At 37.3% G+C, this 27,810-nt stretch overlaps 1 protein-coding gene across 3 annotated transcripts in view; it reads left to right on the forward strand.

Annotated features, from left to right (window-relative positions):
• CDH7 (cadherin 7) overlaps positions 1-27,810 on the forward strand; it is an 84,815-nt gene that overhangs the window by 47,655 nt on the left and 9,350 nt on the right. Inside the window, exons 5-12 of one of the 3 annotated variants that reach the window (XM_054817874.1) lie at positions 825-992; positions 2,387-2,574; positions 12,054-12,307; positions 16,132-16,268; positions 18,246-18,367; positions 21,356-21,473; positions 22,818-22,866; positions 25,404-25,523. In XM_054817874.1, coding sequence (XP_054673849.1) covers positions 825-992; positions 2,387-2,574; positions 12,054-12,307; positions 16,132-16,268; positions 18,246-18,367; positions 21,356-21,473; positions 22,818-22,861 — 1,031 coding nt within the window. In that variant the 3' untranslated portion in view covers positions 22,862-22,866; positions 25,404-25,523. Of the gene's footprint in view, positions 1-824; positions 993-2,386; positions 2,575-12,053; positions 12,308-16,131; positions 16,269-18,245; positions 18,368-21,355; positions 21,474-22,817; positions 22,867-25,403; positions 25,656-27,810 lie in introns of those variants that run through there. The other 2 variants (XM_054817873.1, XM_054817875.1) reach the window with 2 other exon arrangements.

Below are 27,810 nucleotides of genomic sequence, written 5' to 3' on the forward strand. Positions count from 1 at the left end.
TGGTGGAGTAAACGGCTGCCTCTCTGGAAATCAGAGTTAGCGGCTGTACAATGTACTGAGCATGAAATATTCATAAAGTCATCATGTTTCGAGGAGGTATATTTATTTTCTGATCTATATCAACAAAACCGAAAGGATGAAACATGGAATTTTCTTTTTGTTTTCATTTCAAAGCAATTAATTACAAATTCTATGCAGATCATCAAATGGACATAACAAAAACTACTTCAGATATTACAATATTTACATTAATAATTCAAAAATCTCTTAATTACACTAATGCTTTAGAAGCGGCTATTGTTAAAGCAAATATATGGTAAAATAAGGTGATTTCATATATATGCAGAGGGTGGCGTGATATCATTATTAGTAAGAATTAATTTGGTGAGTGCCTATTCAAGACATTGTGAGATGAATCTTGACCTTGGAATCTTGAAAATGGATACAGGATATTCTGTTCTTTCTAACTCTAAAAGAGTGGGAAATCAAACACAGAAGATGACCTCTTCCAGGGAAGGGAGTGTTACCCAAGACATTGTGAAGTCTGTAGTTCAGGGAGAAGATATGCAGAAAATACAGCCATCCATGGCACTACCCAAAGGATCTAGTACTAAATAAAAACTGGTGTGCTTTGGTGACTACTTAAAATAAGCTTGTAGTATGTCAGTTCAGCTCCTAGTCAAAAGTTGTGATATTAATGCTGAAATTAATCCATTCCTCTCTTGTTGCAGTCATTGATCTGCTGCTACCTTTTAAAGGCAAACTCAGCTTTCATGGTAATGTATTTGCTTGTGCAACCATTGACATGTCTTGTCTTGCTGCAGGTGTTATCAAGACTGCCCTTCCAAATATGGATAGAGAAGCCAAGGACCAATACCTACTAGTTATTCAAGCAAAGGATATGGTTGGGCAGAATGGTGGATTATCAGGGACTACATCTGTAACTGTCACCCTGACTGATGTTAATGACAACCCACCCCGCTTTCCACGACGTAAGTTACGTTGAAAAAATATGACTTGTAATATTACTTCTAAACATTGTTATTTTCTTTGCACATCGTGTTATTTCTGAACAAAAGGTGCTCAGCTTCCATGTTAAGTACTTTGAGAATCACTGAAAGCAAGGTCGTATTATTATTATTATTATTATTATTAATTATTATTATTACTACTACTACTACTTCTACTACATTGGAAGAATCTTTTTACTTTACCTAATATGTTTCAGATCAGTTGAAATGATGTACAGCAGGTGCATTTATTAATGTATTTTACTTCTTCTCTGTGAATAAAAAGACAAAAAAAAGATACACCTTAATAAATATTTAGCTCTGCCAGTTGGACTTCAGGATGCATAGTTCTTTAACTTGACTCTTAATCCTTCATATTCGTTTGGCAATTAGCAGGATTTCTCTTGTGCATACAGGAGTTAGTCACAGAAGAGCTGGAAAATCATCTTTCCTCCATTTACTTTCTTTGACCAAGGTGGCTCTCATCCTAACCAAAGAAAAGAGTACGCAGTTGTGTGCTCAAACCTGAAGAACTCAGTTTATTAACAGGATTCTGTCTGGGGTGCTTTTTTCTTAAAAAAAAAAAAAAAAATCCTTGCTAAGTAGAATTAAAATAATGTGAAGAATATATTCATGTCCACTCCAGCTTCACCTCCAATGACAGAAAAAATAGATCTGTATATAATAATTTTTCCTGTTATTTCAAGCCACACACTGCTTGAAATAATAATAGAATAACTAAAGTTATTTTTGAAGGTGAGGGTGTTATTTGCTACAGACTGCACTCAGATATCCTTTTGACAGCATATATATATAATTTTCTACTTGAATGAAAAAGCTGGAATTTTCAAGAACACAGATGGTGCACGTACTGTTAAAGAAATGAATATATATATAAGTTTCTAATCATATTCAGATTGCAAACTACCTAATCAAGATACACAGCTATAAAATAATAAGAGTTTATATTGATATTATTTAACTTGCTTTTTTTTTCCTCTTTTGTGGAAAACAAAGTTTTACTTTTTATATTTTCTGCACTGTAACTCTGTAGCAGGCATTCACCTCATGATTTGCACTTCAGTTTTGAATTATGTTTTTGCATCTTTGCCCTGTTCTTCTCTCGTCATAGGAAGAAATTATGCCAATATTACTTAAAGCAGAGTCCATCACAAGGAAAACCTAACAAAAAAAAGGCAATTCTGTTTTCAGCTGGAGAATATATTCTGGTAGCCTGAATAAATATTCAAGTGCATGATTTAAAGGAAGTTAGATTTTAAGAAGGATAGGTTTGGGGTTTTTTTGTTTTTTGTTTTTTTTTTTTAATCCTACAGTCCCAGAAAACTCTGAATTCATTAAATTTTTAAATTTCACAGGGTCATATCAGTATAATGTCCCAGAATCTTTGCCAGTGGCTTCCGTGGTGGCCAGGATAAAAGCTGCAGATGCAGATGTGGGACCTAATGCTGAAATGGAGTATAAGATTGTGGATGGTGATGGTTTGGGAGTATTCAAAATTTCTGTCGACAAAGACACCCAGGAGGGAATCATAACAATTCAGAAAGTAAGTCTGATTTTCCTCACTGATTCTGTTTGGATCTGTGCAAGATGAGGGCAGGTAATGAGAGTATGAGCGTTTGTTTCCAAGAGCCTTATCTGCTGTAAAAGTGTCCATTGGCATTTCCATTTCATCTTGACTTCAGTGTGCGTGCGTGTGTGTGATTTTGAGCTTTTTAATGGCTTACACTGAAAACTATGGTGGGTTGGGGTTTTTTTTTGGCAATAGCGGTGTTGTTTTGATGAGTTGTTTTTTAAAGCTCCTGCACATACAAGTTTGGATGGGAATCTAAGCTTTAGTCTCATTTGTCCTCGTATTAAAGAGAAAATGTGAAAATACATCTTACGGTAAAAATGCAAGCTCCAAATACAAAATGGATCCCAAACATAATTTTAAAATAAAATATCTAATTGTCTTTGGCTGATGTTGTTCTATTCAGAAGGCATATATTACTAACATTAAAATTATGTATCAGTAAGAATAGTTGTTTTACAAGAAAATATATTATAAAAATATTATTTTATAAATGGAAATATTAAAAGAAATTTTTTTTTTATTAGCTTTCTACATATACAGTTAGAAAACAAACATTTTAAAACTGGAAAATCATGTTTATATAAAAATATTAAAACTCAGCATTCTTACCTTGCTGCAACACATTTTAGAGTATCCTTTTACAAAATAAAAGTGTGTGAAATATTTTGCAAGAAAATGTAAATTTTGAGGAGAACAGGAAAAAAAACCCAACACCTTAGACAGAAGAATCTCTTCTCATATAATTTCATACTCTTCATGTGTGAATGCATGAGAATGACAAAACTGAATGTATGGCCCTAACTCTGCTAAGCAATTCAATATCCCCTAAAATGTGGGACTGACTTGGCATTTTAGATTATGTGTAAGTATGTTCCTGAACAAGGACCTATGTTTGTAGTTAATATGATTCCATAGCAGATTTTTCTTCCCTATATACTCTTTAATCCCTATTAACTTCACCTACCAGTTGTGGGGGTTTTTTGTTGTTTCGTTTGTTGGCTGGGTTTGGGGTTTTTTTTCCCTCCTCTGATGCATCAATTCCTTTCTTAAAACGATATGAAACTTTAGTAACATTTCTCCTTTGAAAGAAGTTAATACTGCATGATATTGCAAAGCAATGTGCTAATTCTCCGATGCCCTGAACACCTGCTGAGAGCTGGTAAGCATCTATAGATGTCACAGCAAATGGAGGATGTTCAGCACCCTTGAAAGATGAGGCTCTAATATGTGCAATGTGAATCATCTTTTTTCAAGGCTAAACCAGCCATCTTAGGTTTCTTACAAACTGTGGTAATTTCTGCTTAGCACATTTGAAATACAAATGATGATAAGTTAGTTGTCTCTTTGTTCAACAGCCAGATTCAATGTGGCTCCTTCAGTTTGCTCGTTTAAGGTTTTTGAGCAAAGATCTGTAAGAAATATGCCTGTCCTAGAGGGAACGCATTTATTAGTGCCACAGTGAGCAACACTGAATCAGTCGTGGGCTTCAGCAATCTAATCTGAGACCTCATGAGTTCATTTTAATTTTTAGTACTCTCTTGTAGTCGGGGTGTTTGTTCCTGGAGTATCCTGATTCCAGTGTTGTACGGTGGACCAAACAATTGTAATATATTCTATAATCACTTTAGCTAGGGAGCTGAACTGGACTTTTCAGTATTGAACATTTGTCCTGAGAAGTGTCCTATGAAATAGCTATTGGACTACATTAAAAAAGTTACAAAATTTTGACCTGATGAAATACTCCAATTTGCTAATCATTTTTAAACCTAGATGCTGCTCTATTTTGACACAGGAATTCAGAGTTTTTTCTCTGCAGCATTAGAACTTTTCTCTCATTTTCCTACCATTATCGACTGTTCTTCCTCTGCCACACCCAAAGGTGAGTCCCCACACTGAAGGGCATCTCCCAAACCTCTGGATGCCCTTAGCTCTTCATTTGGACTCCACGGAACTTGGTGCCTTGCCCAAGGCTGAAAGATCCTCCCTGCCAACCCTGCAGAGAACATTAGCTAGGAGGGAAGAAAGTAAGTGAAGAGCTCGAGCACAGTGGCCAACAGACAACTGCACCTTGTTCTTCTCTGGAGAACATGTACATAGAAGACCATTAATGGCAGCGTATGCAGGTTAAATGGGCTTTAACCACTGAGCCTTACCTGCCAGATCACTATGGAGTCAGGCAGAGGTTATCCCTGCATGATAATGTGTGCTCGTTGGTAAGGAATCAGGGAAGAAATTAAGCTGTAGCATGGAATCTGCCTAAAAATTTAACTATCCAGCTCGGGAAGTTTTGTACACCTCTGAGTGCAATTAGCTCTCTCCTTTTCATGCCCCTGGAATCGGCTGTGGCACTGAGAAACAGCTCAGCCTCCAACACATGCCCATCATTTTAAACTCGTGTGTATTTATATGCTCAGATGACATGTCTGTGTACACATCAAGCAGTAAAATGCCAAGGCAAAGACTTCCGAAAAGACACACTTTGGTTCTAAATGCAAATGCATGCTTTAGCACACTCTTGCTGCAATCGTACATACAAATCAGCAGGCCAAGCATGAAAATCACAGCCAGTATCTCTGAGCAGCTGAAGGCACTGCTCCGTTCATTTTTGTGCTGGGTGTTGTGGAGAAAGTTTGGCATCTGCTTATTGGAGTTTCACACACAAAATGAAGATTTTACATTGTGTTTTTAGAAGGATAACCATTTGGAGACAATTTGAAAAGTTGACTTCCTCTACTAAAGACTAAAATTTTTTTTTTAACACATAAGGAACATCAAGTAAAAAAAAAATCATAAAAAATAAAATTGAGAGAAGTGAGATTTAGAATTCAGTGAGAAAAGCAAGATTTTTATATGTTCCAAGTGGATGGAATATGAAAGAAAATGCCCAAGGATCAGCAAAAATTGCAAATAAATTATTTACATTTATAAATTCAGGAAAATTAACTTTTTTGAAAAAGAGACATGCCAGCAATCGTGATATTAGAAAGAGAAAAATGTTACATGACTAGCTATTTTCCAAGATTACTCATGTATATTGGACTTGACTAATACATATATCAACTTGAAAGGTGGAAAAATTGGTGAGTGAGATTTGGGTATGTTTATTTTTTGGTTTCATTTGGATTTTTTTCCATGCACATTTAAACACATTTCTTCTCTGCACCCTATGACACAGATTTCAAAACAAAAATCAGCAGAAAAAAATAATCATGGTTTTACTCTAACAGTGATATTCGTTGAAAAATGGAGTGTATTCTTCCCTCATTTATATCTTTTCTGCCTTGCTAAATCCAGATATCTCTTTGGCTTGCACGGTTTATTCAGGATGGATTTTTCTCTAAACAGTTTGAGAACAGCGTTATTTTTCGAATAGTAGTAGTAGTTCTGCTCATACTATTATAGGCAGGGCAGGACTGGGGATTAGCTATTCCTGAACATGCTGGCGCTGTTGCTGCCTCGTGCCTGATGTCCGTATCTACTGGCTGCCAGACTAAACCTCAGTTCAGGGATACTCTTATAAAAACTCCCTTGACCGTACAGAATCAGACAAGGGAGGAGTACTTTCTCTGTGTTTTCATGCACTTGGTCTTTATTCCTCCAAAGAGTAAAGAGCAGGATTGTACTACCTTATGTAGCACAACTAAGGGGCACGCATGCTGTACCACTGTACAATTTTTGCTGCTAGATGGTTTTTCACATACTTGTGACACCTTATTTTCTTTCATCCTGGTTAGGATATATGAATAGGGATTAAATGAATAAGATGTGAAGTTCATGTATTCCAGCAAGTTGCTTAGTTCATTCTAGAAAAAAACCCCAAACTTTTTCAAAATATTCTTTGGGACAAGGGCTAACTTCTGTTCATGTATTTATGGCTTAAATAATAACAACAGGTTGAGTATGGGTAGAATTGATTTTTTTGAGATCAGTGAAGCTAAAATTTCATCTTATGACAGGAGCTAGTAAAAACAGTATTGAACCATTTACTTGGTTATTGGCACTAAAAAAATAAAGTATACCTTCTTCTGCAATACATTAGCTGAATTCATGTGCGAAAATTTTATCCAGCATTTATCTAGGATGGTATATAAAAATGTGTAAGTTGTTTTTAGGATGCCATGCTCTGTTTCTAACATACAATAAGATATGAAAAATGCTAGAAGACAAACTTTATCTTCCAGAAGCTGGTATAAACGACAAGTGAATGGGAGCAATAAGCACATTTCAGAGTAGTATTCTCAGCTTACAGGAAGGGTGGGAAAATGGTGGGAAAATGGTGGGAAAACTAGTGGGTGTCTTTTCCTTTAACCTGCTGTCTTCATACCATTTGCTGCCTAGTAGTTTCAAGTCACTGTGGAAACCTTCCCATTTTTTTCTTTTCCCACTTTCTCTTTTATTAAATAATAATAATAAATACATGGAAAGTTTCCACTTGTCAAATGAGCAGAAGAAAGCTCTTCCTTTATTTATATCCTGTACAAAGCAATCTAAAGATACCACCTACTCAAACTTTGTGCTAGAGTTCTGATGTTGCAAACAATGGGAGAATTTGGCTATTCTCCACCCAGTAGGCACGCTCTCTGTAGTGAATTCCTAAGTAAGGCTAAATTAGATGTGTAAGTTACTTTTAAGCAGGATTCAGGAAACCATCCATCTTAGGTGATCTTTTCAGGGGGAAGAAAAAAAAAAAAAGAAAAAAAGTCTTGCACAGTTTTTGAAAAGGAATTGGGCATTTATATTTCTTAGAAATATTTGAAAATTTTATCCTGGTTCACACTGTGACTCAGTTCTCCATCTGTGGAGTAGGATCAATTCCTTCCTGTGGTTTCATTTGTAATTTACATTCTGCTATCAGTGCTCCGTTAGTAAGGACTCGGATCATTTGCATAGCTACATTTCACAGTGGTGAGGGTGTTTGGAAGAAAATTTTTCTGAATATATTGGAGTTTTAAAAATGTGTTGGATTTTTCTCTGCAGTAGCAACCTTAATATCGAAGAAATGTTTATGTAAGTGAAAGATGATAAAAACCTGATAGATGATCTGTATCCACCTACACCTTTATCAGATACTAGGTGCTTAAAGTAGTAATGGTAATTTAATAATAAAAAAGGCTGCAAGGTATATTTTTATTATATGAATAATATGTGACTCTTTGGAAGGTTATGAGATCTGATTCAATCCATTTTTAAGTCTATGGAGAGATTTTAGTGGACTTAAGTGCAACAACAACAACAAAGCCTAAAGACTCTATAGAGAGAGGGTTGTCATGGCTCACCGTAGCAAGTGACAAGCATTAAGACTTCCCACGGTACAGTTCTTGCTCAGTTTGCCTTCATTTCTCCCCCCGCCAATACACAGTCCTACCACCAATATCACCAACCAATTCGAATGTTAGAGGGAAAAAAAGTGAAAATAGTGTTGCAAAGGACTTTCTCATAGAAACTGACTGCTAAGAGATTATTCTAAAACTTTGTTCTAAGAGTAATACTGGCAATTATAAAAATGGGGGGTTTATGTGTAAGCTTTTCAGTGAAAAGCTATCTTTCTATTACTGTTAACATTTCACTTTTTTTTTTTCAGCTAGAAAATTTTCTTTCAATTCTATATCAGAGTTTACAATGTAAGAACTTGAGGCTTCCATGGTTCCTTTGAGAGATAATGTGCATTTGTTTGATGTACTGCAGTTTTCAAAATAAAACCTCAACTGGGCTTAAAAATGGGATTTTCACCTCTGAAAAGTACATTATTACAAAGTTATCATACAATAAAAAATGAACATTACCAAAATGGGCTTCCTGTGAATAATAACTTCATATCCAGCCTCCATAATATAGATGATTTGTTTTGTAATTTCCTTCAGACAGGATAAAATTCTTACCTCTTAAAAAAAAAAAAAAAAGACAGACCCCACAAACCCCCAAATGAGAGAAAGATGAATGGATCCTGCACAGGATCTAATCAGATAACACTAATGCACAGATATTAATGAAGCTGTCAAGCTCTATTCACTGTACTGAAGAACTGAAATATACATTGTCCATTTAACCTTCAACATTGACGTAGTGATTCATAGTCTGTTGACTTGGTATTCCATTATTGGAAACTTGTGCTTTTGTTACAGCAAGAAATAATGAAGGCATGATCTGAAGGGCAGTTAAAGTATGCTCTCTGTATAACAGACATCAGTGATAATTAGATAATGAGAAAGAAAAAAAAAGAAATCTTTTCAGTTCACTTTTTCAGTCTTTCATTAGTGTCTGTAGTATGTAATGTCTTCATTATCTGCGAATTGTTGAAACATTTCCACCAGGTCAAGAACTCTTGCATATTAATCACATCTTAGAGGTTTTGTTTATTTTCTCAGATTATATTCTGCCTCAAAACTTGGTACCTGTGTATTCACCATAGGATCTGAGGATGTGTATCTTATAGGAACAGACTGGGGATGACTGTAGCTTTTGTAGACATTGTCACACCCCACAGGAGACAGATTCTTCTACAAAGAACTAAAATAAAACAACATTACTGCTCCTGTATAACGCAATGCCATTTGATATTGCAAAATCCCCGTGCCAATCCATACTTCCCCTCTTCTACACACCAACTGTTCCCCACTGTATATGTGCATACATCAGATGATTGTTTATTTATTTATTTTTCATTAACAAAGACGTTTATAGCTTTTGGAAACTATCAGCAGCGCTGATAGTACTGGAAGATATCTGAGGGAATCCTAGGGCAGGAATCACGTTACTGAAAGCAGATGTTTACTTCTTCCAGTTATTGAGACTGCCTTTCTAGTGACTGGTGAAAAACAGGCATTCCTAAGTAGACCAGCTGATTCCTTCCCTAGAATCATTTTGCTACTCTCACAGTAAGCACCATATGGTGATTTTCTCAGATGTACATGACTAAGTTAGAGAAAGCAAAACCTGCTGTTAGTAAGCAAGCGTATTTAGACTATGCGTCTACGCCATCGTTATTTTTGCATCCTTCTCTATGAGGAAATACCTTTCTAATGACAGTGGGTTTTGTGTATTCCCTAGTAGCCTAACACTCCTGTAATAAAGTCAAATAAAGAATTATCTCTTTCTGCATTACAAGAATGAAATATGATGATTTAAAAGTGTGTGTCAGCCCTGGTGATAAACATTCACATGGAAAACACATGGGTTTATGATTTCAGTTATTAAAGTTCTAATTTAGTGTTCTTTATTCAATATAGAAACATGGGAATGCCTTAAAAATTAATTTAAATACCATTCTTCATTATTGTGCTTAGTCTATTGAAATTAAATTTTATATAATTTGTCCAATTACATATAGTGTGCTCTATACACTTTCTCTATTGAATCAGAATTTTCATAATCTTTTTCTCCTAGGATGACTGTGGTGTTGACATTAGTATGACATAAGAAGCTATCTTGTCTGTAGTCTCATGATATATGTCCATGTGTTTGATTAAGTATCACTGTAAACTCAATCATCCAATTTCAATAGATATTGTTGATTAATGAGAATGAATTAGCCTTCCTTTCTCCACTACATATTTTTGTACATTGTGACTGAAAATATGCTGTTTGCTAAAGGCTTGCTTTTTTTTTTGGTTTTTAGTTCAACAAATCCCAGCCTTTTGTCTTTGACATTCTTCAGGTTATAAGTTCTTTAGTTAATACAATACTTTTACTGGAAAATGACACACATATCCGTGTGCTTGATTGTCGTCTTAACCTTGTTACTCACCTGGTCACATCAGTGGCTTACTTGTTATCACCATACAATATAGTTTCTGAGACATTTTTTATCATCCTAAGGCCACATTACATTTGCATTATGGCTGTGAGGTTTGTTTCATAGCACACATATTGTACTTTAACTATAAAACTAAAATTAAAATTAAAAACAATTAAACATGCTTTAATAATAAATATTGACCAGTTGTATCCGCTATAGTGACCGGTATCCAGACAACCTTTCTTTTATGGCATATCTGTGTTTGGAGACCTCTGGACGCTACAGCTCTGATTCAGTGCAAGAAGTAAGCACTTGCATAACATGAAGATCACATGTATTCCTGTTCGGCGAAGCCTTTTGCTGCCACACAGAGTTTATAAAAGTTCAGTGCCTTTCTGAGTATGATGTGTCGCAATTCATTTTTCATTTTTAAATCTAGACTGTTTACAGCTGTATTGTAACGTCAGCGTAATCGCTGACTTTAAGATGCTCATTTGGGATTTATCCTATTGTAACTTGATGGAGAACTTAGATCCTTGCTTTTGTAGGTCAACAGATGTGTGTTTCACCTCTGCTGCTCCTCTGACTGAATACAGGAATGTTTTTCAGATGCTGTCAGATTATTTTGTAAGCACATTTCAGATCCCTAAGATGTGTTCAGAGTTGCAGAAAAACTTTTTAAATCTTTTTTATACACTTGGAATTATAGTCTGAAAAGATAGTTGAGTAACCAGACTGCAGTTTTAGAAATGCTTGGATCTTTTGTTGCTGTTCTTAATAATTAAACTTGGAATTGCAAAGAAATAGTTAGCTGGACATTTGGTGCAAGCGGACAAACTAAGGCTATAGATATAGGGTAAATGATATTATTATTAACATGATGCTTTCTTTCAATAATTGTCTGTGAGGTATGATGCTTTTTTGATGCTCCAAAATAATTTTCTTTATGGGAGTGTCCTCCAGATCACAGATATCCCATTAGTTGTGGGGGGGTAATTTTTAATTCTAATGCAGTATTTATTCCAAAAGAAACTATACTCTCATCAAAGAAAATTAAAGCGGAATGAAGGTAGAAAAAAAATGAATGTATATTTGGTTTAATAAGCAAAACAAAACAATCTCCAGGCTGTATCTCAGTACAAATATTGTCATATAAACAATGTAGTTTAACCGATTGCCACATTTTCTACATGAATTTTCTACACAAATTGGAGTAATAATTGATTAGTCAATCCCAATTCTATGCAAAGAAAAACACCACAATTTTCTGAATGAGGTGTTTGCATCAGTGAATATTACATTGAATTCTTATGTCTGGGTAGTATGGCACATTGTAATTGATATTATCTTAATTAAAATATGAATAAGACAAAAAGAAGTATTCATTCACCATGAGGAAATAATGGGGGAGAATTTCGTCCTCATAGAAGTCACAGGAAGCTTTGCCATTAACTCAGAGAATTCTTGTTTCATTCACAGGGTAGAACTACTTTACCATTAAAGTCATTGGGGAATATTCACTAGTGAGACACTGCAAGTAATGTTTTGAGAAAACTAAAAAAAGAGGCATCAACCACGTTTTACCAATCAATCAAAAGTGCTGATTGGATGCAAATGGCAAAGTTCATTTTGTATTTACCGACAGTCGTAAGTGAAACAGTTTTGAGGCAACATCACTGGATAATAAAATTTCCAAATAACTTTACCTGTATAGGAGCTGGATTTTGAAGCTAAGACGAGCTATACCCTGAGGATAGAAGCAGCCAATATGCATGTTGACCCTCGCTTCCTCAGCCTGGGACCCTTCAGTGACATGACAACAGTGAAGATAATTGTAGAAGACGTTGATGAGCCACCTGTGTTTACTTCACGTTTGTACTCCATGGTGGTGTCTGAAGCAGCAAAGGTCGGCACTATCATTGGAACTGTGGCAGCCCATGACCCGGATGCCTCAAATAGTCCTGTCAGGTAATTATAAGATGTCTTAATTTTTTAGTTTTTTGGCCTTTTTATTGAAGTTGTTAATTTTGTTGTGGGAGGGTCTTTGGTTATATGGAAAGCAATTAGTTGGCTTTTTTTCCTTGCAAAGGGAGATTGAGGTGTTCTAAGAGTTTGCATATTTTTACTTCTATATGCCTGAATTAAAGAACCTTTGAAAAAACAGTATATTTAAATCTCTGTAAAACAAAGAAGAGGAGACATAATTTCAGGATTCCAAAGAAAAAACCTCAACATATTACTCATATTTATTTCTCCCTAAGTTTAGGAAGACTATTATTAACTATAACAAGTTATACCCTCTTAAATCAACCAGGATTAAAAAAAAAAAAAAAAGTAATATACATATATGTGTGTGTGTCTGTGTGTGTGCATAATAATTCATATTCTGCATGCACTGTGCACAACAATATAATAGCACAGAGAGTCTTGCATGGTAAAGCAGACCTGAGGTCCCACAGAAAAAAAGCATTAAAAAAACCTCTTTATGTGAGAGAAATGGATCGAACAAGACACATCCTGTCATAGTCAGGATGGTTAAAGGCAATAATCTTCTGGCTTTTGTAAATTCTGCTCCAGCCAAATATCTTCCATTTGAGTAGGAAGAGTTATGAACACCAGAGACACATGAAAACTGTCGAGGGCCTCTTCCTTTGTCTTCAGTCTGTGGAGAACCTGAAAGCCTTCCACAGTCTAAGGTCCAGGATCATAAAGAAACCATAAGAAAACACAAAATATTGATCCAATGTGTGCCTGTATCTAAGGTCAAAGCTCAAGGAGAAAGGCTCACCACCTAAGTTAAACCAGTAATGAGTTACTTGTTACCTTTCTTATGCAGAGTAGTAATATTAATTGTGAAAGGATCTAGAGGGTAATACTTCTGACTGAGGAATTTTGTGAACTTAAACATCTGCAGGAGGAGGAATGTATACACAATTAAAAGTTAGTACTAAGTTTCATTTATTGTTCATTTAGGGCATACATAGAAAAGAACTTCACAGGTACAGAAGTCATTTGTATGTCACCTTTTCTGGTGATGTTACATTTTTACTTTCATGCATTGAAGATTAACTTGTGACTTTAGTGTAGCTGGGTAATTTCTAAAGCAGCAATCTAAAGTTGTAAAAATAAAGCATATGTTTCACTCCTAGAGGTGACATAAGTGTTTTCTCTTTCTCTCTTTGGTTATATATTTGCAACATATTCAAAATAGCTGATTCCTATCATATATAAACAAGTCCTAGATGGATGGTTGGCAGGGATTCACTTGTGAAATTCATCTTTGCTGAGATCTTTCTTTGCTGTGGCAGTGTTATCTGGCACTGATGTTAGCATCTGGTGTATAATATCTGGTTTAGCAGAATCATGCAGAGTAGGATTAAATCCAGTTCCATAAATGCAGCCCATGCTCAGAATCGTTTTGACTCCTGCGTAAACATAAGGATGAGTTTATTGGCCTTGATCTGGTTAATTTTTACAATTCCAGCATTAAAAAAAAAAAAAAAGTTATATCACCAGCTTAATTAACATCTTGAAGATTCCTTCTGCTTCAAAGCTGTTTGGAATTTGAAAGGGAGGAAAAAGAGAAGTAGTGAGTAAATAGGGTTTATCTATATGCTTGCGAACCTGCTGTACATTGTCCGGGGTGCTGACATCACATTATTTAAAGCTGTCCTGCATCTGCTGTGTTGTACATCAGAGCCAGATTCACCTAAAATTGGAATGTGTTAAGGAAGATTAACGCATAATACTTTTCATGATCTATAAATCTATAAATAAGTATTCCAAATTCCAAACATTAGATTATAGTGATATTGGTTAAAAATTAGATTTGTTACAATTCAGAAAATGTTGAAATTACAAGATCAGACACAATTAAAACCTTGACAATACAGGGGAGTGGAAGTAATAAATAGTTTGAAAATAAGAGGTTATCTTGTGTGGACCTGAGAACTATTGATGTTTGAACTAGCTTAAATAAAAGATTTAAAACTCCTGCAGCTCAAAGATTTTCAAGTATTAATGGCTGCAAGGAATTAAAGGATTAAAAGTATTTAAGACTTTTTTTTTTTATATTTTTTTTTGGAATTTGAATATGGATACATTTGTAAATAAGGGAAATAAGTTGTTTCCTATACACAAAAATTATTTTTCTTCTTGTTTCATAAGAATCTGTTGTCCAATTTATATAACTTTTTTGCTTTCCCTCCCTTCTTCCTTCCCTCCTTCCTTTTTATTGCTTTCTTGCTTTCTTTTGCTTTTTCTGTCTTTCTCACTTTTCTCCTTCTCTCTCTCTCTTTCTTCCTATTTTTTAAGAAAGGTCTTTGACTCTTCAGATTGCATAGTGATAGTGTTAATAATTGGGAAGTCTAAGGGCTGGCAGGAGATTGAATCCCAGCTATGGGGCCTGCCAAGACTGACGACATAGCAGAGGTGACAGGCATAGTGTCATGGGGAAGCTTGCCAGCCACAAAACAGCTGAAGAGCACTGCTGATCAAAATAAACAACAGTGCTGGCATGAAATAAAGTAAAAAATGAACTACTGTTAACATAAAATAGGGGGGGGGGGAAGTGAAAGAGGGAGAGCCTTAATCCATGAAAACTGCTGTTAGAGTTGTTGTTACAACTCTTTACTTCATTCTCTCTCTCACTGTGACATAATAGGGTAAAACAATTCTAATTATGTAACAAGTCTTTGCACCAAGATTTTGCAGCCAAGAGGGACAGATAAAACCTTTGTGATACAGCAAAGTAGAAGCTGGTATATTACAACACAGAACAAACAAATAGTGCCATAAGATCATTATATCCTGGAAGTTCCTTTTTTTTTTTTAAAAAAAAAACCCACTATCTTCCATAATTCTTTTGATGTTGTTCAAAGGGTTTGGTTAACGTTATATCAATAATCTAATGTATCATCAGTGTGACAGTAATTGTAATGATCACACTTGGTCTGATTTGGACGTTTTAATTTATCCGGAGTGTAGAGAAGTTCTCTGGAGTACATACGCAATCTAAATGAGAGTGCAAGAATCTGACCCAATACTAAACCGAATGTCAAGGATATTCCAGTTGTAAACCTAAATCTGCCTAATCAACTGTCCCTTTCTCTCAAAAGGTTTATAAGCAAAACACCCACAGGCATATTTGCCTTTTCCCTTATGCTATGTTTCTGTTTGCTAAGGAGCTCATTTCCCTTTCCTAAAACAAATTTGGAGGTAAAAGATATGTTAAGCCAAAGAATTAAGGGCATGAGCCTGTGTTTGTCTAATGACAGTAAACCACCGGGAGCTGACAGTGACAACATGCAACCCCTTGACCTACTCTGCATCATCTTTCTTTTTTCCCGTGCCCCTGCAGCTCTGGGTGACTCAGGCGCTCTTCTGCTGGGGACAGAAAGCTCTGCGCCCAGGCTGCCAGCCCCCGCGGGTGCAGCCATGTAGCAAACTTCCAACTCGCCTTCTCCTTAGCTGGGGTTCAGGAGTATGTTATTCCATGAATAAATGCAAGTTTGCCTTACAGCAGAGAGGAGGAAAGAAAAGAGAGGGGAATACCTATAACCTCACTTAAAAGGACACCGTGGGAATGAAGGTTGCCACTGTCAGCACAGGTCCCTGTGTAACTCTCTTGCCTTTGCATACGGCTTGGCTTCTCTCAGCACCCCAGAGAAACTGGACAAAACAAAGCTCAAAATAGGGAAACAGTGGAAACTCTTTGTCTCTAATAAGAAATCAATGAAACATTTTTACAAGCTGTAATTGAATATGAAAGTTTTCTTTCGTCCTTCATGTAGGTACTCGATAGATCGAAACACAGACCTGGAGAGGTATTTCAATATTGATGCCAATAGTGGAGTCATTACAACTGCCAAATCTTTGGACAGGGAAACTAATGCTGTTCATAATATCACGGTTTTGGCTATGGAGAGTCGTAAGTAACAATTTAAAGATTTTATTGGTTGTTTATGTGTAAAACTTCAGGCTTGGTGTGATCAGTTGCACTGAAAGTAATTATGACCATTTCAAACCATGGCAGATAAAAATAACTTCTAACTCAATGTGAAAGAAACTTATGTGATAAAAATCAAGAAATACAACAGAATAAGTATTTGCTCTTTCCTTTGCCTCACATCTTGTGTAGTCTTCTGACTTCTGAAAAACAAGTACAAAGGAAGATGAAATATGTTAAGTCAGCAGTCTCAGATCAAGTACCATTAGATGAAAAGTGATACAGAGTATAGAGGAGAGCAGTTAGCCCATTTTAGTGATGGCACTCACTTAGAATTGATTGCTGTTGGTCAGCCACAGCATTGTTAAAAAGTATGAAGGAAAAAGGATGTGAATGCTTGTGTGGTTTCGCTTTCCTGACTCTAAGGTAAGACTGTAAACAATAATTTGTACTGGGTATCTTTTCTGGTGTAAGACAAAAAGTGTTAAAGAATCAAACTCTTCAAGCACATGCAACAAGAATTCTGTTAATGCAAGTTTAAACCTAAACTTATTCAGCTCTGAATACGCTTTATGAAAAACTATATATTTTTACCTTTATATTTTAAGAATTTATTTCTCAGAAATTCATCCTTATTACTACTCTGTTGGGCTGTGATAATAAAAGAGTTATCAGTTCTCTGACCCGCTATTTTAAAAATCCTGACTTCTTGCTTTCAGTGAGGTTAATTTAATGTTTAACCTGAAAGCTAACATTTATCATTTAGTGTCTGTATGAATTTATCTTCTATTCTTAGGAGCAGAATTTTGTTCTAGGAGGCCAGCATGAAAACCAAAAATTTTCCTGGGTAGTAACAAAACCGACAAGGTAGCCAAGGGGCATACCTGACACAAGTGAGAGTCCAAGAGCACAAGTAATACCTTACAATGCTTTAATTTATGTTCATAGCCTGCTTGGTTTTCAATAACCTTAGATCAGCAGAGGAAAAAGTTGGTGTCAAAATTGCTTACTCCTCTAATATTTCACATGTGGAATAAAAAACCCAAACCAAAACACTTTGTGATCTACATTTGGATTCATTGCTTTAAATACTTATAATATTTACAAAAATGTGGTTGCAATACCCTATAAAAAGATAGACACATATTTCAAAGTTTGTACAGTTTTTCATTCTGCCCTGATATATCACTAATATCACCACTTGTAGTGAAAAAAAAATAATGCAATCTCTCTTTTCCCTGCTCGAAAACAGAAGTGTTATCTAGCAAAATAAGTATAGCACACACTGATGTCCTTTATGCTTAGTCCAAAAATATCTACTGTTTAAGATTAAATTATGACATTGGACACTGCACAGACTCACATTTTAGCTAGAGTTGTACATCAGTTTAAGAATGCAATTCATATTTAAGGTGTTCAACATGTTAGTAACAGTGTTGAAATATTTAGTTGTGTGTGCACTTTAAATACTTTGGGATTTGCTTGGGGATATAGCTTCCTCTTTTTTCTGTTATACATAGCTGATGGAATTCTGTTTTAAACTTCCTAATAGTCTGATCTATCTGAATTGCAACAAAAATTTATTTAGCCCATTATAACCATGCTATTCCCCATATGGATAGTGCTGTTCCGGCTAGCTATACACCTTCGCAATGGTTTTACATCATCTTGCTCTGATCCTTCCATATGACATGATTCAATGCTATGATTAGAGAGTTAGATTTTCAGTTTATCCCCGAGAGTAAAATCTTAGTTTAATTGAAGTGGCTGGAAAACATAAACATTGTTTCCAGTAGGTCCAGAAGATCAAGCCAAGAGCTTCCTTTTTCTTTCTAGGAGGGATTGTAATTGATTTGATATGTATATGCAAAAGAAGAATGCAAATGAAAAATGTACTGACCCAAAGAATAATTTGCAAGGAGCTCTTCTTGATCATTTCGTTGACTGCTTTTCCTGTAGAGAATCCAGCACAGATTGGGAGAGGCTATGTAGCCATCACTATCCTTGACATCAATGACAATGCCCCTGAGTTTGCGATGGAGTATGAGACAACTGTCTGTGAAAATGCTCAACCTGGTCAGGTATGGCTTAATAGGTTTTTTTAATGTTTATTTTTATCAGATAGGCAGCCATTCCTTATGAAAGTCTGCCAGCTTTAAGATAAAATGTAATCAGCTTATGGCAGTAAAAAAATGCTTTGATGTGCAGCACGAGCAAATACTAATGAAACCCTAACATCTTCTCTGTACCTCTGAAGAGAAAGACTAAGGTGTAAACATTACTCGTTGAAGGTACTGTTAAAATCTCTGGCTTTCTTACTGATGTAACTGACACATTTTGCTAAACTCACCTAATTTTGAATAATATTAACAAAGTCTACTTCCTCCTAATTTTGCTGGGAAGTAGGAAGTCGTATCACGGAGGTTATTCTGAGACTAAAGGCCTACCATTCCTAAAATGGGTACACACTTTTATTTCCCTTAGGAAGTATGGGCCCTAAGGCCACAATTTCACAAGGCAGATGTATTGCTACCATATTCCCCAGTGTTTTTTAACTCCCCAAATGTCTTCCAAGTAGTTCTAGACTCAAATAAAAGTTTCTGGTGTTGTTTATAGAATCATAGAATGGTTTGGGTTGGAAGGGACTTGATCATCTAGTTCCAAGCCCCCTGCCATGGGCAGGGACACCCTCCACTAGACCACATTGCCCAAAGCCCCATCCAACCTGGCCTTGAACACTTCCAGGGATGGGGCATCCACAGCTTCTCTGGGCAACCTGTTCCAGTGCCTCACCACTCTCACAGTAAAGAATTTCTTTCTAACATCTAATCTAAATCGACCCTCCTTCAGCTTAAACCCATTACCCTTGTCCTGTCACTATGCTCCCTGATAAACAGTCCCTCACCATCTTTCCTGTAGGCCCCTTCAGGTACTGGTAAGCCACAATTAGATCTCCCCGGAGCCTTCTTTTCTCCAGGCTGAACAGCCCCAACTCTCTCAGCCTGTCCTCATAGGAGAGGTGCTCCAGCCCTCCGATCATCTTTGTGACCCTCGTCTGGACCCGCTCCAACAGCTCCATCTCCTTATGTTGGGGGCCCCAGAGCTGGATGCAATACTCCAGGTGGGGTCTCACAAGAGCAGAGTAGAGGGGCAGGATCACCTCCCTCGACCTGCTGCTGGTCACACTTCTTTTGGTGCAGCCCAGGACACGGTTGGCTTTCTGGGCTGCAAGCACATGCTGCTGGCTCATGTTGAACTTCTCGCCCATCAACACCCCCAAGTCCTTCTCCTCAGGGCTGCTCTCAATCCATTCTCTGCCCAGCTTGTAGTTGTGCTTGGGATTGCCCTGACCCACGTGCAGGACCTTGCACTTGGCCTTGTTGAACTTCATGCGGTTCGCATGGGCCCACCTCTCCAGCCTGTCAAGGTCCCTCTAGATGGCATCTCTTCCCTCCAGCGTGTCGACCACACCACACAGCTTGGTGTCATTGGCAAACTTGCTGAGGGTGGACTGGATCCCACTGTCCATGTCGCTGACAAAGATTTTAAACAGTGCTGGTCCCAGTACCGACCCCTAAGGAACGCCACTCGTCACTGTTCTCCACTTGGACATTGAGCCATTGACCACAACTCTTTGAGTGTGACCGTCCAGCCAGTTCTTTATCCACCGAGTGGTCCATCCACCAAATCCATGTCTCTCCAATTTAGAGACAAGGATGTCGTGTGGGACAGTGTCAAATGCCTTGCACAACTCCAGGTAGACGATGTCAGTTGCCCTTCCCTTGTCCACCAACGCTGTAACCCCATCATAGAAGGCCACCAAATTTGTCAGGCATGATTTGCCCTTAGTGAAGCCGTGTTGGCTGTCACCAGTCACCTCCTTATTTTCCATGTGCCTGAGCATAGTTTCCAGGAGGATCAGTTCCATGATCTTGCTGGACACAGAGGTGAGACTGAACGGCCAGTGGTTCCCCGGGTCTTCCTTTTTTCCCTTCTTAAAAATGGGGGTTATGTTTCCCCTTTTCCAGTCAATGTCAACTTCACCAGACTGCCATGACTTCTCCCATATGATGGAGAGTGGCTTAGTCCCTCAGGACCTGAGGAAGCATCTCATCAGGTCTCATGGCCTTGTGCACCTTCAGGTTTCTTAGATATTCTTAAACCTGACCTTATTATTGGTGTCTCTCACATTTGGACTTTTCTTCTCCACTTCGTAAGATCTCAGAAAATAAATATATTTTCTTATTTTCTCTTCTCTCTCACAGAAAACTAGTAGATGTTTCACCTACATAGATCCCATGTATTCTCTGGGGGGGCTTTGCACTTCTGTGCCTTCTCCCAGAATATTGTCCTTCCTGTGGCAGATGTTGTTTATTGCACATTTCAAAATCACAGCATAATTTAAATGCTTAACAGACAACACTATGATTATTAGCTTGTGCTCATGAGAAACACAGAATATACATGCTCTTATTGGAGTACCTGTTTGTTTTCCCTGTGATCTAGTCAGAACTGTTAGCTTTGACTGTTCGTTCTTTACAGATTTTAAGCAATGGTGACACATTTTTTAAGAGAAAGATTTTGACAGAATTTTAGAAAATAGAATTGTAATAATAATAATAATAGTTATCCATAAAATAGTAATATACTGATAACTTGGCTTTTTCATGATATTAAGAAAAGAGTAAATTAATTAAAATGCACAAAAGCATAATCTTCTCATTGCAAAACTTTACAACTTTGATTGCAGACAGTGATAACTACATTAAGGGCATCCAGAAGATACACTTTATGCAATTTATAGTCCAAGCCCTGGTGAATGGCAGGACCTAACATTCTCACAGGCCCTGCAGATCATTGCTTTTGGCCAATAAACTTGGTACAGGGAAATGAAAGAATCAAGTCACATTTGGGTTTTAATAGCATCTGTACATGCTGAGGAGATTATAAAACCAAAATGCAATATGAGCAGGACTCAAGAGAGGCTTGATACTTTGATGTATACAATGTACGTGTATTTATGCTTCTTCCCATTACAAACAACGAAGGCTCCATGTATCTCAAAACAGGTCATCCAGAAAATCAGTGCAATTGATAAAGATGACCCACCAAATGGCCATCAGTTCTACTTCAGTTTAACAGCAGAGGCAGCAAATAACCACAATTTTACACTGCAGGACAACAAAGGTAAGGACATTTTGTTTGGGTAAATATTTACCACTAAAAACTTTCATTTTTAATATATACGTAAACTTCTATTCTGGTAAGAACGTAAATTAAAGTACAATCAGCCTGCAAATAATTTTATCTGTAGATTATTTGTCAAGGGAATTAAGCTGTTGTTTCATTGGAATGTTGAATCATTTAAAGCCTCGAGCCAAACAAAGCAGCTTCAAATCTTTCCTTTCCTTTTTTTTTTATTTTTTTTTTTATTTTTTCCCCCCAGAAGTCACTCTTCTGACATTTTTTTCCTTGTATTTATAGGTTTTTATCTAAATTAGATTTTACCTTGGGGCAGTGACTGAAAAATGTCCAGGAATTCATGTTTTATTAATATAACTCAGTGCATAAAATATGAGTGCACAGTAAATTGAGAGGTTTTGGGGTCTTTTTTAGAAAAACACATCTTTACAGTAAGTATACCACCTACTGAAGAATGCTTTTGATAATGGAAGCTGCCTACAATATTTGCACAGACTTCTTATGACTGTTTCCCCAAAGACTTATGCAAAGACTGCCATTGACATCACGTTTCTATTAGTTAAAATATCTGAGAACATGCTTCTAATTAGTGTTCTCATTAGTTGCACTGCATAGTATGGCAGCTGGGCATGTATCAGTCAGTTTAGCTATTAGCTGAAGCAAATAGAACTAAATAGACACTCTGTTACTCTTGCATTGCTCTTTTATGGATCAATACTAAACCAGAGCTACAAAGTCATCCTTATTAATAAAATAAGGAAAAACAGACATATGGTGGACTAAAGGACATGGTTTGTACAGACAGACTTTGAACAGCATTCATGTGACCTAATACAGTTCTCTCACACAGCTATTTATCACCTTACCCTGCATGTAGTTACTGACATGCTTAATTTTCTTCATATGAGCAGCTTGCAGTTCAAAACGAAAGACTAATAGTAATAATGATCAAAATAATAAAAACACACTAGAATAAGACTCTATTCAGAAATCTGACATTGTTACAAGTACTGTAAAGTATTTGATGAGAAGACAGGCCCTATTCCAAAGAACTTATAATTTGAAAAAAGTATTAAAAGACTGTTGCAATGCCAGTAAAATCAATGGAGTTACAAGACACAGCAGCAGTTGCCTCTTTTGGTGTTATTTAATTTTATGCTTATCTCATATGATGTTATATCAAGAAGTGCTTGTATACTTTGCCAGATAGGTCATAACAGATGACACAATAAGATAACTTTACAGGACTATCAATATATCTGTCTATAAATAGCTAGATAAGTAGATAGATAGACAGACCGACCGACCGACCTTTTCTATACATTCTAGGAGATGTAACTCCCTACCTCTCAGGAGCTGTGAACCTGTATTGAACACAGTGAGTTTTGCACATATTTTCTGGAATATGTGGAGTGTTTAATCACCCAACTCAGAGCAGCATCAAAGCACACATTTTAGACTGATTATGTTAGTCATCTTGTTGACTCTCAGCTGAGACTGAAAACAAGTGCATGTCTTTACGCATGCAATTACCTATATTTGTGCAACAACCGGATATTTTTGCATTCAAAAACTATTCCATTGGTCTTCAGAACTTATTTTTCTATTAATATGTTCATCCTTTCCATTGATATGATAGCTATACCTGTAAATAATTGAAATTTTGCTCCCTCAACCAGGGAGCAATGGTATCCAACTGGCAGAAAACCATGGTCTCTCTAAGCTCTGCACCTGCCACGACTGACACAGCTTCCCAGACAGAGATCCCGTGGGAAGGTGCTGCCACCCAGGTGTCAGGCTGCAAGGTGTGCACTACTCTTATGCCAGTGCCAGATGGTAGTAGTGAGCACACCTGTGGGAGGTGCACTTGCCCAGGTAGAGGAACTCCTCCACTTAGTGACAGAGCTCCAGGAGGAGTTGACTTGCTTGAGGAGTGTCAGGGAGTCCGAGAGAGATATAGACTACTGGAATTGCACTGCACCTTCCCTGGCACAGGCCCAACAGGCAGACAGGATGCATGATACGGAGGATTCCTTGTCCTGTCTTCTCCACCTGTCTGAATGTGGTGACTTAAGAGATAGCGGGCAATGGCAACAAGCTGCTGCCCGGCGCAGCAGGCGTCTCCTCTCTGACTATCCCACCTTCGCAGGTGCCCTTGCGTAGTAGGTAAGAGGCTCTGCAAGTTGAACTGAACAATAACAAGGACGATGGTTCATCTAGCTTGGAGGTGTCACCAAATTTAAGTTGGCCTATGCCCTGCATCAAAACTGCTTCCATAAAGAAAAAAAGACAGGTCATTGTCATAGGAGACTCCCTTCTGAAGGGAACAGAAGGCCCAATATGCAGACCAGACCCAGGGAGGGCCAGGGTTAAAGATCTGAAGAGAAACTTTTCTACCCTGGTATAGCCCTCAGATTATTATCCATTATTGTTTTTTCACATAGGTAACGATGAAGTTGCAACAAGTAGCCCGAGGGCAATCAAGAGAGATGTCAGGGCCTTGGGATGACTGGTTAAGGGATCTGGAGCACAAGTAGTGTTCTCTTCTATCCTTCCAGTTGTAGGTAATGATGAGGGAAGAAACAGGAACAGCCAACAGATTAGTACTTGGCTCAGGGATCTGGATGAGGGGATTGAGCACACCTTCAGTAAATTTGCAGAAAACACCAACCTGGGCAGAAGTGTTGATCTGCTTGAGGGTAGGAAGGCTCTACAGAGGATCTAGACAGGCTGGATCAACGAGCTGAGGCCAGTTGTGTGAGGTTTAGTAAGGCTCAGTGCTGGGTCCTGCACTTGGGTCACAACAACCCCATGCAATGCTACAGGCTTGGGGAAGAGCAGCTGGAAAGCTGCCTGGTGGAAAAGGACATGGGGGTGTTGATCAACAGCCTGCTAAATATGAGATGGCAGTGTGCCCAGGTGGCCAAGAAGGCCAACTGCATCCTAGCTTGTATCAGAAACAGTGTGGCCAACAGGACAAGGGAAGTGATCTTCTCCTTGTACGCCACACCTCGAGTACTGTGTTCAGTTTTGGGCCCCTCACTACAAGAAGGACATTGAGGTGCTGGAGCATGTCCAGAAGGGCAACAAAGCTGGTGATGGGTCTAGAGAACAGGTCTTATGAAGAGCGGCTGAGGGAATTGGGGTTGTTTAGTCTGGAGGAAAGGAGGCTGAGGGGAGACCTTATCGCTCCCTACAACTACCTGAAAGGAGGTTGTAGCCAGGCGGGTGTTCGTCTCTTACCAAGTAACAAGCAATAAGGTGAGAGGAAATGGCCTCAAGTTGCACCAAGGGAGTTTTAGATTTTATATTAGGAATATTTTTTTTTTCTCTGAAGGGTAATCAAGCATTGGAACAGGCTTCCCAGGGAAGTGGTTGAGTCACCATCCCTGGGGGTATTTAAAAGACATGTAAACGTGGTAGTTAGGGACATGGTTTACTGGTGGACTTGGCAGTGTTAGGCTTACAGTTGGACTTGGTGATCTTAAAGGTCTTTTTCAACCTAAATGATTTTATGATTCTATGATTCTATATAGATCCTTGGAAATTAGACCTGAAATAGATATATAGACACTCTAATCACTGAAGGTTGATTTTTTTCTTTTTTATAATGATCTCACCTTCAACTATCAATCACAAGTATGGAACTATGAGCTTAACTAAAACCAAATAGAACTCTGCAATTTTGAAACAGTCTTTTGTGGAAAATAGAAATTTTTTTGTGTAGTTGAATATCATTTCTCAGCTGATCCTATCTCTGCAGGTTGAAAAGTATATGACCAGGCAAGATAAACTTGTTTAAATAATATAAATGTCTTTTTATAAAGTCTTTTAAGTGAAGTACTGTATTATTTATAGTCTTCTGTTTTATAGAGGTCATGTATTTTATATTTATCTTTTTATTCCTTTATCTAGATAACACTGCCACAGTATTAACAAGAAGAAATGGGTTCCGAAGACAGGAACAGTCTGTTTTCTACTTGCCAATATTCATTGTGGACAGTGGATCACCTTCACTTAGTAGCACCAATACCCTCACCATCAGAGTCTGTGATTGTGATGCAGATGGTATTGCTCAGACATGCAATGCCGAAGCGTATATTTTGCCTGCAGGACTTAGCACTGGAGCCCTGATAGCAATCTTGGCTTGTGTCTTGACACTGCTAGGTACGTCTTCTTCCTGTTACCATTCTTTTCTGTTCAATGTATAGTAGCAAAAGATATATATATATATATTTATATATGTATATAAACTTCAACTGCTGATTTCTTTAAACTAGGACACCTAACATTCCAGGCAGAACAGCATTTTGTATCAAGACCTACACAAAACCTTTAGTTTGGGATTTTGTTTCTATGTCAAGCTGCCTCCAGAGGTATATATGAAATAATAGTAAAGGGAAAAAAAGATCACTTGCATAAGAAGTAATATTTTAGAAAGAGACAAGGCAGTTTATGGAAGTATTTGGTTTAACATACTCACTGTATAACCAGTATCAGTGTGTGTCTCTTTTTCAGAGATATAACTCTTTTTAAACATTTCTTGATTTGCAGAGAACAAAAGACATTCAGAAAATACAACAGATGTAATTTACTAATGGGAATCATCATATTTAATTGAACATCTACAGAATGATCTTTTTTTACTTCTGCAACTGGTAGCACAGTAGAATTTTATGTTGTGCGGTGAAACTGCAACTGGATAAAAGATGGTGGAAAACAGTGAAACCGTGTCAACATCCTAGTTCGGTTAGCATTTCTCATTTCATGCCTAGTCCTTAAACAAAATGACTACATGGTAGTAGTAAAGGCCCAAATCAAGGAGTAAAGATGAAGCACCATCCTGCATCTGCAAATGAGCAAAAGTGCAGCCTTGCTTATTGTCAGAAGGATCACATTAACAAGTGTACCAATTCAGCATGCAAGAATTTTCTTGAGTGTTGTTATAAACGGAGATATTTTTTTTATTGCCTGGCTTTACGTCTCAGTCTAAGGGAAAGGGGAAGAACATAGTCTCCTCAGGTTGGTATAATCCCAGTAGTGATTTATCTGTCACTCTTATCTAAGTAATTTGAACAGGTCAAATCAAGAGACTTTTGTCCACACTTCTGTTCATGGCAGTATTTCAACAATGTATAGATTTCTCTTCTTACTGACTTTGATGCACCTCACTGTAAACCATTAGAAGGAAATGTCCCTTCTGCTACAAACATTTCTAAAGGGCTCAAAAAAGGAAATCCTCTTGCATTGCTGTTATAGAGTAAGAAAAATCACTACCTCTGCAATGAACCCAACCAACTTACTCAATAGGTGGTGGCATTTCCAGAGTTTTCAATCTTTGTGACAAAAAAACCTAACAAGATTGTTTAAACTCATTCAGCATATGGATAGACATAGGTTTAAGGAGAAATGGAATGGAATGATTGCCAAAAATTTTAATGAACATTTTTAAAATACTGTTTTTCTAGCAGCATTTCTAGGACATTTATACACCCAAATGAACTTTATTTGGACATGAAGCTAAATGATAGAGTTCAGAAAGATACAGAATGATAGGTCCTTCTCTCATATCAATTGACATTGATATCAGTGGACAACTACCCATTTAAAACTTTGGTCCAATGTACTTAAGAAGAAAAATTCTGTAACAATAGCAATTTATTTCATGCCAAATTGAAATGTCACCATTTCTATTTTATATAAAAAGGGAGTTGCTGAAAAATACGTAAGAAAAACTTTTGATACAAGGCAGCATGGACTGGGCATAAGCTTTTCTTAAGTAGGAGCCATATGTCTTAAAGAAGAGCATTCAGCAGATACACAGCATGTTACCAGGCAATAACTTGCTTATTCTACTCAGTACACCAGGGGTCGAATACAACCAATAAATCAGGAAACTTGAGTTTTCATTCTGGTCATTTTTAGAGTGTACTGGACAAGAGTTTGGTTAAGGATTGAGGATAAGCTCTCTGAACATATTGTTTGAATAACGGGCTGTGCACTGGAGAGGAATCTGGCAGATGACCACCTTACCATTGGTTTTAGTTGTCAAAGAATTGGACTTCCAAATTCAGCTATCTGAATGCATCACCACTGTTTGTCCAAACAGCCATTTGTATGTGCTCTCTCACTTCTAATCTAAACCCTTCCTTTTGGGTGCAGTTCAAAGCTACAGGCACAGTTTAGGCTGCGTTTGTATACTAACCCTGGCTTTGAGTCCTGTGTTTTGGTACTGTATCCTGCTGCTGTTTTATTCCCAGCCAGGTGCCGGTCTTCACAAGGAAGAGGTGCCCAAGCATCACTGCTGCCCAGTGACACCCCA

The sequence above is a fragment of the Grus americana genome, chromosome 2 (assembly GCF_028858705.1).
Source record: "Grus americana isolate bGruAme1 chromosome 2, bGruAme1.mat, whole genome shotgun sequence".
Classification (NCBI taxonomy): Eukaryota; Metazoa; Chordata; class Aves; order Gruiformes; family Gruidae; genus Grus; species Grus americana.